This window comes from Lygodium microphyllum, chromosome 12, assembly GCF_053477565.2.
Source record: "Lygodium microphyllum isolate KBCC chromosome 12, Lygodium_microphyllum_v1.1.10, whole genome shotgun sequence".
Lineage (NCBI taxonomy): Eukaryota > Viridiplantae > Streptophyta > Polypodiopsida > Schizaeales > Lygodiaceae > Lygodium > Lygodium microphyllum.
This window is the reverse complement of record NC_141146.1, coordinates 25,912,052-25,923,730: the sequence shown is the minus strand read 5'-3', so window position 1 is coordinate 25,923,730 and position 11,679 is coordinate 25,912,052. Positions and strand designations below refer to the sequence as shown.

The 11,679-nt window shown below is 46.0% G+C and overlaps 1 protein-coding gene across 3 annotated transcripts in view; it reads right to left on the bottom strand.

Moving 5' to 3' along the window:
- Positions 1-11,679, bottom strand: part of LOC148027557 (protection of telomeres protein 1a-like) — a 187,800-nt gene that overhangs the window by 131,796 nt on the left and 44,325 nt on the right. For all 3 annotated transcript variants that reach the window (XM_087689290.1, XM_087689291.1, XM_087689292.1), the window contains exon 3: positions 1,694-1,889. In XM_087689290.1, coding sequence (XP_087545416.1) covers positions 1,694-1,889 — 196 coding nt within the window. The remainder of the gene's footprint in view (positions 1-1,693; positions 1,890-11,679) is intronic.

Here is an 11,679-nt window from a genome sequence, read left to right as displayed (position 1 = left end):
AGCACTCCGTCCATGAATTCAAGGGTACTAGACACAAATACTACATCAAAGAGTGATGAAGGAGATCCGCCAATGACATGAGCAGCAGTTGACAAAGTTGAGGACCTAACCCAGATGCTACCCTCATACTATTTCATCCAGGATGTATGACATACTCTACCCCCACTGATCCTCACTGGGTGGAACTAGATATACGAGTCTCGTTCAACCACATAGCTAGACATGTAGTATCTCATCCTCCCATCGTACCCCTATATGAGCACTATTTGGTCTTGTATACCACCTTGGCTTCTTTTAAAGTATATCACTTCCGGCACATCACATTTTGATCTCTAGTGACAATCGACATTGTACATGATTTTGTCTCATAGGCCGATTTAGAAGACGTTAATCTCTCTCTCTCTCTGTCTCTCTCTAGGGTCGTCAGAGACCCATCTAGCATGAACCTATGCAACAATAGGGGCACTCGAGAGTCAATGTGCTCACATACAATTCCAGATGTCTCGCACCAAACTATGGTCATTTGACACCCTAGTCACCCCTACACTTACTATATGGAGGAGAGCTACGGAGCTGCAGCCTCAACTAATCATACCAGAACGTAGAGAGATTATTATGATCACCAAGATAGCATGGAAAGGCCATTGATCATGATGATAGCATGCATGATTAGGAGTAGGCCCTCCACCCCTCACCCCATTGTCAAAGCAGAGCTAGGGGCAGCACATATGATCACGGAGGCACTCTTCGAGGCAGTGAACTTTTGGAATAGATTATGGGAGCTCTCATGCCACAAATACTCTAGATTGGCACTGAGTTCATCTAGAGAGCTAGGGCAGAGGGTGAGAACTCTTGGTTTTCACAAAAGATCACGCCCTCCACCCCTCATCCCATTGTCAAAGCAGAGCTAGGGGCAGCACATATGATCACGGAGGCACTCTTCATGGCAGTGAACTTTTGGCATAGATTATGGGAGCTCTCATGCCACAAATACTCTAGATTGGCACTGAGTTCATCTAGAGAGCTAGGGCAGAGGGTGAGAACTGTTGGTTTTCACAGATGACCACTTGCATGAGCACTACATTGTTTGGATATAGTGTTCTTTTGTCCAAAGTGGGTCAGCTGTGGGTATGGATTGTCACTTACCTAATCAATGATCGCTAACAAAATAACCTAGATCAAATTATCGATATTTTGGTTTATCCATACACATATTGCATGAAATGGCACATGCTTGTTTGTTACCTGGTTTTAAAAAACCAAGTTGGTGAATAAAGGGTGATCCCTCTTTACACTTGATACAGAGGAAATCCCTGAGGTAATTCAACAAGCCCTTAGTCCCCTTCTCTATTTAGTATTTGAATAAGGAATTACTGATGTCCAATGTAATTATTGAAAAAAATGGTATAGCAATTACATTGAAAGTGGGGTTAGCCGCGCCAGGTAGAGCAGCTTGGTAGCTCACAAGGCTCATAACCTTGAGGTCACTTGTGCAACCACCTTCCACCTTTTCACTAGATCCTTGACTGCTTACAACAAATTGCTTTACAAATTCGTTAACTTCCTTCCAATAGATTTAAAAAATTCACTTCAATGATAATCTTGCTTTCCATATACAAGTTCCTTCCAGGAATGCTCCACCCAGATCTCTGAAACTTCAGTACAAATATCCAGATTCAGTTTACTTATTCACCTATAGTTACAGGTTGGCTCTTTGTCCATGAACGAATCAAATCAAGGATTTGGCAATCATACTCCTGCATTGAGTATGTAGCTGATGAAGTCTGATAAGGGGTGTGTCCAATCCCATCGGCGCCATCAAACAAAAGGAAAGAAGCTCCACGCCTCATTCGAGCAATTGCTTGTGGAACACCATTGTGAATGTTGACCTATATTTTCAATGACAAAAGAAACTCACTCTGGTTAGTTTTAAACTTCAAATGAGAAAGATGATTATCATCCCAAAGTGAGAAAGATGATTATCATGCCAAAGTAGTTCAAAAACAGATCCCTTGCACAGAATATTCAGATAAACAAGCACTAGATTGTTAAACAACAAACTGAATATAGTCTCCAGCACCAATTGAGAAGTGCATGATTTTAGCAAGTTACTCAGAAAATGCATAGATTTTACTGCTTTTCTGGTTACACATTCTACATGATTAGACATTGACCCATTTGCAGATAGTCTAAAATGTTTTAGGTATTAGAAACAAACTCTCAACTAACTGATAATCTGTTTGTCGAACTTTACAAGAATCAACAAGCTGTGGATGGGTAGGTTGCAATTTTCTCTTTCAGAGAAAAGAAAATCTAATACAACACCTCAGACATAAAATCCCCAAGTAACATACATATACTCAAGCTCCTATAAAAGACTTCTTCGAAACCAAAAATTCTAATACAAGGATTGGAGGGCCAGCCACTCAGGCTGTCTGTAATGTCAAATCATGTGCCACTCTACATGCAAGAAGATGCATGCATCTCAAATGCTAAGCAAATTATCACTCCTCCTTGTGTGCTCAATACACCCTATAACTTTTCCCATCTCCCATGGAGAGTGTGGACGTCCAAATCCTCTAGAGACTCTCCAATAGAAATGTCTTGCAGATACATGGCATAACTGCATTGCACACTCCAAAATGTACAAAGCAAAAATGCTGGCAATCAAAGGCCATTTGACCAACATCTAGTTCCCATGTAAGTGACACAATTAAACTTCAAGGGCAGGCTAACATGCCACACTCCTTTACACTCAAAGCCAAAGTGCTTTGGCCATTGCATTGAATCCAATATTCCATGCCCACACAAAGCATACTAAAGACTATGAAGGAAACTGCTAGGGTTTGCACTGAGGAGACATAGAGTGTATGACCAGACAGAAACACAAAGAGATACACACAAACACAGAGGGCAAAACTCAAACCCTAAACACAAAACTCAAATTTCAAACACAAACAAAAGAAGGGAGAGAGAGAGCACACAACTCTGAAGTGAATGAATGCTGTAAATGAATGTAAGAGTGTCAGGGCAGAGCAAACAACTACCATTGAAAACAGCTTAGGATCCGCACAAGCGGTGCTTTGCACAATGAGATGCAAAGTATGCTACATGCTGAAGAATGCTCATACAGCAGGTGCCACTTGGACAATGTCTCTCATGGGAAAGTTGTTCGCTTGCCCAAGTGCCCTAGTACAAGGATGATGTAATCATGCAATACAAAGGGTAAGGTACAACAAGGGGAACAAGCCGATGTCAAAGACAAAGTGCCGAAGCCTGTAGAATACCAAGAAGGGTAGGAACCCCCTCTCAACCTGGATGTAGATGCCGAAAAAGGAAGAGGAGCCTGATGCCGGTCTTTATATGGTGTCAAGAACCATAAGGAATGACAAAAGATGAAGTGGATGAAGCACCCCGCTAGAAGAGCAAGGTAGAAGTCACCACCATGATAGCATCGAGAGAGATGCTACACAATCCGCCTCGGGAGGGAAAACCGCCATGCTGGAAGAAAAGCAAGCACTCCTAGGATGATGAAACCATGAAAGGAACGGTGCACATCCCCACGTCTCTAGCCCAGGGAGAACCAAAGCAATCTGCAAGTTAGCCCTACACTGAGAGGGATACCCATCACAATCGTCCCAAGAGTTATGGATGTGCTCATGTGCTGAAAGGTGAGACGCACTGTGTTAAAGGGTGACATTTCCCCTAACGAAATAACCATGGTGCAAAGAGGTAGAGAATGGGGTGGAGAAGGAAAAGGTGCTAGGAGCGGAGATGGAAGATCCAACCCCTAGGATGTGTGATGCAGATGTGGAGTGTAATCCAAGGTTTTGGAAAGATGATGAGAGGTGTGATATAGAAGAGGGTGGGATAGGAGGGAAGTGAGAAGTGTGTGTGATATGCTCAAATGAAACAGAAGTTGTAGATGTACCTAAATTTCGTATGCTTCGTGAGCCCCCTCTATTGAAGTTTACATACACAAAGCCATCCAGATCCTGTACCTCAAAAGAAGAAGCACATAAGGGTTTTGATTCATGCAACACAAAAGAATTGTACAAACCTGACATTGGACCTAGCTGAGATGAGGAAGATGGATCGCCAGGCATTCCAAATGCTGTATGTCCTCCATGATCGGAGAAGTGGCCTGTCTTACCAACCGGTCCGGATGTGGTAGCAAAACTGATAGGAGGGGTGTAAACATCACCATACTTGTTGCGATAGTACTCCTCAAAGTCCTCTGTCATGTTAGTGAAATCTGGTGAAGGTGGAGTTGTTAGCAGTCATGTTTGTCATGCCTTGTCATCTCCTGCCTGTGAGCCTCAGTCTGAGTCAGATGAGGACTTTAGGAGCTCTGACTTGTCTATCACTTGTTTTGACGGAGGAGGTAGCTCATTCTAGATCACTCAGTTTATTGCATTTCAGTGCATTTTCTCCTCCAGTCGGGATTTTATGTGCATTTCCCGGGGCAGTTTCTGCATTCTTCAGCCTGCCTCACCTGCCGGACATTGTCCACCCTTTCCGGGATTTTTCTCAGCATTCCTGGCATTTTTACCAGCATTAAATGCTGGTCGGACATATTTATGGCCTCAAATTTCAGGTCGGCCAGTTTTTGGGTTTTTTGGCTATTTATAGCCATTTCCCACTTGGCAGTCAGTTGTATTATCATCTTCCCTCCTTCTTTGGCAAGTGCACACTCCGATTCCGTCATCTTCCTCCGTCTTCAGTGCTGCCGTCATCATCAGCGTGATCTGGTGCCCTCACTGACGCTTTGGGCTGCGTGCAGGGGCTGATCAGTCCACAGTTGTGTATTCAGCATTCATTTCAGTCAGTGCAGATTTTCTTCCTTCATTTTCTGCTGTCTCTCTCTCCTCCTCTGTGTTCGTATTCTTCTTCCGTTGCGCACTTTCACATGGTATCATCGCCTGACTGAGAGCACGGAGGACCTAACCTTATGGAGAGATACCTCACCCCTCTTCTGCTGCTGTCGCCTCATCTCCAACTGCCCAGGCGGCCCCTCCAGGTGGCCATTCTTCTTGCGTTTGCTGCAAACGACTACTCCCGAGGCTGCCACGTCATCAAACGACCCCTCCTGCTTGCATTTACCATCAGGTGGCCCCTCCTTCAATTGGGCGACACATCATCAAGCTGCGTTTTCCTGATCTGGTGATCGTTTCCACTCCTGGCGGCTCATCTCCTGCTGGCGACCCACTCCCAGGCTGCGTTTTGGTGCTGGCGGCTTCTGTTCTGGTGATCTTCATCAGCTACCTTTGTGTTTTGCAGCTCCAGGTGTTTGTAGGCTATTACAGCCTGTGTTTTGGTGGTTGGTGACCAGACTGTTGGTCCTACTTCGGCTTCGGCACAGTTTTCTTTGGTGTTTGGTGTTTTGCAGATTGGAAGATGTCTTCTCATCAGTTTACAGGCTTTGATAACTCAGATGACCAACACTCGTCTAAACGGAGGCGTGATTTCTATCACGAGGACCGTCGTCCGGAGTCTATTCCTCTTTCCCGTCCCCCTTCTATTCATGTATCTCGGCGATCCTCTTCCAGTGGGCCGAAGATGCAGCCTTTGGTACCCCCTGTACAGGTAGCTGTACTTCCTTAGCTGCCCAAAGAGGACCGGTTGGATGGCTCCAACTTTTCTCTATGGTCCTGCAAGGTGGAGTGTATCTTGGACTCCTTCGATCTTTGGGAGCTTGTTTATGTTCCTATTCCCCGGCCTAAGGTGGATCCCGCAGATGGGACATCTATGGATCGTGCAGCCTTATGGGATCGGCTTAATTCTAGAGCCAGATCTTTCCTCTTTCTGAGTTTGCAGGATTCTGTCCTTGTTCATGTTCACAGGTTGAAGACTGCAGCAGATGTGTGGAGAAAGCATGCGTCTCTCTATCAACAGAAGACGTTTGCCCACCGGATATCTCTCTAAAAGAAGTTGCGGATGCTCGCTATTGATGATAGTCCTTCCATGAAGGACCACATCAACAGATTACAGGATATGAGGGATGAGCTTGCATCCCTCGGTCGGACGATATCTTCTGAAGACATGGCTATGATTCTTTTGACTCAGCTGCCATCGCCTCGGTTTGATGTCTTCTACACCAGCCTTCTTACATCGAGGACCCGTGAGAAGCTTCTATGGGAGGAGCTATCCCCGCTTGTCTTGGAGCATGACGAGCGACTCAGAGAGGTCAGTGCTAGTGGATCCGACTCCACTAGAGCCTTTGTTGCAAGTTCGGGAGGACAGAAGAAGAAGAAGAAGAAGTCAAAGGCTACGAAGAAGGACAGTTCTTCAGGCTCTGACTCAGATTCAGAGAGACCCAAGTGCCCACACTGTGGGAAAGGGACACATCCCGAGGAGAAATGCTGGAAGAAGTACCCTCACCTTCGTCCGGGAGCGAAGGGTAGATCTACATCGGAGCCTTCTTCTACCTCTACACCAGCTGTTACCCATGAGTCAGTGTTCCTTCATATCCATGCTTTGGAGGAGGATCCTTCTTCCGTGGCTACAGTGTCTTCTGCGCAGCCTTGGTTAGTGGACAGTGGTGCTTCGAGTCATATGACTCCCCGAGGTGATTTGTTACGGAATCTCCGTCCATGCGAGGGTTCAGTCACTGTTGGTGACATTTTATCTGTGCCTATTAGTGGTGTTGGCACATTGCCTTTGTTTACCGACCGACCTTCGAGCTCCTTTTCCCAAGCCCTACATGTTCCGGATTTGGGCCTTCCCCTCCTCTCAGTTTATGGCCTTACGAGGCTTGGCACACGAGTGATCTTCACCGAGCATGCCGTTGTTATTGAGGATTCTTTTACAGGAGCTGTCTTATCTACAGGTTGGCAGGAGAGCGGGCTTTACAGGCTCCATTCCCCTTCTTTGATGCAGGGTCCTCCGAGGCAGTCTATTGCTACACCCGTTCCCGCTTGTGCACCTTCTATTCCACAGGTTTCTTCCCATCCCCCACCTTCTCCTCCGGTGGTTCCCTCCTACCCCCCATCCCTTTCAGAGGGGGACGATCTCAGTGATGCGGCTGTGGATTCCCTGGCCCCTAGTGTTTTAGAGGGGGATTCCCAGGATCGTGAGGAGCTCCTTCAGCGGCAGTCTACATCGACGGACTTCATCGACCTTGGCATTCCTCTTGCCACCCCAAGATCTGTTTCTCCCTTGGCCTTCCGCCACATCCAGGATCTGAGAGGGGATGTTAGCAATCATGTTTGTCATGCCTTGTCATCTCCTGCTTGTGAGCCTCAGTCTGAGTCAGATGAGGACTTTAGGAGCTCTGACTTGTCTATCACTTGTTTTTACGGAGGAGGTAGCTCATTCTAGAGCACTCAGTTTATTGCATTTCAGTGCATTTTCTCCTCCAGTCGGGATTTTATGTGCATTCCCGGGGCAGTTTCTGCATTCTTCAGCCTGCCTCACCTGCCGGACATTGTCCACCCTTTCCGGGATTTTTCTCAGCATTCCTGGCATTTTTACCAGCATTAAATGCTGGTCGAATCAGCATTAAATGCTGGTCGGACATATTTATGGCCTCAAAATTCAGGTCGGCCAATTTTTGGGTTTTTTGGCTATTTATAGCCATTTCCCACTTGGCAGTCAGTTGTATTATCATCTTCCCTCCTTCTTTGGCAGGTGCACACTCCGATTCCGTCATCTTCCTCCGTCTTCGGTGCTGCCGTCATCATCAGCCTGATCTGGTGCCCTCACTGACGCTTTGGGCTGCATGCAAGGGCTGATCAGTCCACAGTTGTGTATTCAGCATTCATTTCAGTCAGTGCAGATTTTCTTCCTTCATTTTCTGCTGTCTCTCTCTCCTCCTCTGTGTTCGTGTTCTTCTTCCGTTGCGCACTCTCACAGGAGTGTCGTCCTCCTCACCGAGTCCATAATGCCGTCTCGGGGCCTCCAATGATGGAGAAGCCTAATAAGAAATCATAGGAACTGGAGAAGAAGGTATCTGCGACATTGTGATTCGGTTACAAGTTGTATTGTGTGCCTCGCACAAAGACTAGCTCTCCACAATATCTGCACGATACTCTTTACAAGAGCACTGGCTCTGATACCATGTGAAGGAAACTGCTAGGGTTTGCACTGAGGACACATAGAATGTAAGACCACGACAGAAACACAAAGAGACGGACACAGACACAGAGGACAAAACTCAAACCCTAAATGCAAAACTCAAACCCTAAACACAAAACTTAAAACTCAAAGACAAAAACTTAAACACAAACAGAAGAAGGGAGAGAGAGAACACAACTCTGAAGTGAATGAATGCTGTAAATGAATGTAAGAGTGTACAGTGTACTCAAGGGCAGAGCAATGTCGGAGTGTGACATCCGCCGAAGACGAATCCCAAGTCTATGACCGCCAGTCGGAGTGTTGGAGTGCTGAATAGTGAATGGCAACAGGCTGGTCACCAAAACACAGCAGTCTGAAGGCTGGAAACTGGTAAACGCAGCAGTGTACCACCGATCGGAGGCTAGAAACTGTGCACAGTCTATTGTAAACAACAGGCTGAAACAGTGTCTGAGAGTGTCAAGGCTTGCAATGCTGAAAACGCAAGCTGGCTGACCCTGGAGATGATGGACAGCAGGCTAAACAGCGGTTTGGGACAGTCTGGAGCAGTCGCCAGCAGCTGAGAGCTGTCGCCTACAGCAATGGACAGGCCGAAGAAAATGTGGCTGCAATCGATGATGGCTAGATAGCAGATGGAGGTGGGCTGCAGGCTGGAAATTAGGCACCAACAGCAACAGAGGGTGTGTGGGCTGGTGTAACCTGCAAACAAGGATGATGGCTGAATGGGGGCAACCTGTCTATTTATAGATGTGGAAGGGCGCCCCAAAAATTAGAATTTCCACTAAACTCTCTCGGACCGCTCCCTGTTTTAGGGTTTCCACTGAGCTCTCTCGAACCACTCCCCGTTTTAGGGTTTTACTCTAAAAGAGCATTTTTAGTGTGTTTTGGGGCTGTTTAAGAGGCTAATCAGCAAGTAATGCATATTTTAGCTCAACAAAGACCACTTGACAGATCTCTTTATAAAGGCCCTACCTCCACCAAAGTTCCAAGCTTTTCATCAAGCTTGGAACTTGATATGTTTTGTAGCTTGATTTGCCATTCATATGTGCATTCATAGGTAGATAAATCCATTCAAATGACTTATGCAACCATGACCTTATGTATTTCTAGGTTTTCATACATTTTCGGATATTTATCAGCCCATACCATGAAAGATCCTTGTGAAGAATGTCTAAGTCTCTCAAACCAACATGGCTCCATGGCACGCACTTACCCCTTCTACCATCTCATGTATACTCTATCATGTCTCATAGCGCAATCTCTATAGCCTTATGAAGAGTGTGGAGCTCAATGGAGTGAGGGAATCATCAAAATTTGTGCCAAGCTCATCCTAGCTCCATCCCTCCCTCTAATGGGTAGCCATTATTTGTGAGTCAAATCAACCCCTTTCCATGAGAGAAATCTCCCCCTCCTACTTGGTGTAGGAAGCCTCAATACTAACTGCTTAGGGGAGGCCACCTCATCTACTAGGGCTGCCTCCAATGGCCCAAGCCCATCCATCATTGCCTGGAGAGGCTCAGTGGGGGCATGAATTGGCTGCTCAATCATACACGGACAATGTTGTCGCTCCACATGCTAGAGATGCTGGTGACACAACAAGTGACTGAGCAAGCTACCTCTATATCACCCTCTAGGCTAGGAGAGAGGGGATCTAGCACAATCACTTAGGTGGCATAATCGCATCCCTAAATGTAGCAAGCCTCGGATCTCTAACAACTCTCCATCGTCTCTCAAACTATTGATCATGTCCTTGTCTCTCCATATCTCTACCTCTATCTCCTCTGTCTAGCGGGTCGTCTCCTCTACCGCTCCCTCCCTCCTAGAAGGCATAGGACCTCCCCCTCATCCAAAAAGGTGGCCTAACGGATGTGAAGAGCTGTTGTCCCCCCCCCCCTTCCCTCCAAGGAATGATTCAGCGAAGTGTGAAACCCAAGAAAAGACTCTCAAAGAGAATTTAGGGTGATGTTGATCATCTCATCATTAAACTACCTTTGAGGTCTTAAATGACTAGATGTGAGGTATAATTACCCTCTTCGCTGAAAGAGCAATCGAAGATAAGACATGTGCATCCTTAGCATCCCATTTCCTTTGTTCTTCTATAGGAGGAATATGGGCAGCAGCAAGGGCAGCTTACTCCTCTAGCCCCTCTTTGAGGAGTCTAAGGTGCAAACCCTCCTTGTCAGGCTGAATCCCAGTCACAAAATCTCAACGACCCTTTGCAACAAGCAAATTGCACACCATAAAACTCGAGAGGAGTAGTTGATGCCATCCAATTTATCCTCCTAAGTGAGGACACCCAATATGTTGCTATGGTCATTGTGACCTTGCTGAGCCATTGCTGCAATAAATGCACAAACTGTAACCAAACACTTTCAAGCTGAAGTGCAAAATGTGCTCTCACAAGTACCGGAATCCTAACACGGAATATGAATGCAAGTACCAAAACTGTCAAGTGCCTCGAAATCCGTGCCAAGACTACACAAAACAGTACCAAATCTACAATACACAGCCATTCATGAATGTACCACTGTACTTGCCTTGGAATGTGTGCCAAATACAAATTTCAGCACTTTAATGCAGCAAATCCCCAAATTTCCAGATATTTTCTTGACAAATCTGAACCAAACAGCAATTGAATGCTGTTGTGCACCTGTTCCTGCCTTGGGATGCATGCCAAGCAAAATCCCCGAATTTTCTCAACAAAATCTCAAGAAATAGAACAAATTTTATACTTAAAGCCTTCGGATTCCGATGTGATGTCGCCTCGGGATGGCCGCAAATAGCAACCAGCAACTGGACTTCACCTCTGGATGTGTGCCATACCCAAAAATCGAAAAAACTCAAATTTATTGCACCAGATCAAAGAAATTATGCAATGTTGGCAATTTTGATGGAAATGTGCAAACGGGAGCTTGAATCAGGCAAAAGCCACAAATTTCCAGGTACTTGGAAAGTGTATCAATGGATCCAAGAGTTCCAGTGGTGGAGGTGCAGTTTTGGAGTCTGCAATTGGGCTCCTGAGGTAGCACCAGACGGGACTGAGGGTGGCATTGAAAATGACAGGTGTTGGCTAAGACAATGGACTAAGCAAACTGGCAAGCGGCAGTAGGCAGAACGGCAAGCGCAATAGGTAGAATGGCAGGCGCAATAGGCAGAATGGTGCGAGCAGCAAGTGCTACTGGCAAAGCTACAGACATGTTAGAAATCAAGCTCACCGTCAGTGTGTCTTCATCTATGACAGCTAGTGTGTACAGCTGTCTACATGTGACTACATTAAATAAGTCGGGTTAGTAGTCAGTCAGTGACCTGACTAGAGTTAGTCAGTCTAGTCTACATTTACACTAGGTCACTTTATCTTGTAGTGTGTGTGTGTGCTTTTCAGTTTTAGTGTGTGGAAATGAAGGAATGAGCTTGGGAGCCTGAAGGCTCATGGATATGGAGTCTTTCCCTTTCTCTCTCTCTACTCTTTGAACATGGTATCAGAGCTTCATCCATGAGGCTGTGGGAGAATGGGCATGACAACTTGCAGTGCAAAGGAGATGGAAGTAAGGAATGAGGAAGAAGCTGGACACTTGCAAATGAAGCCATAGTCAAAGGAAGGAATCA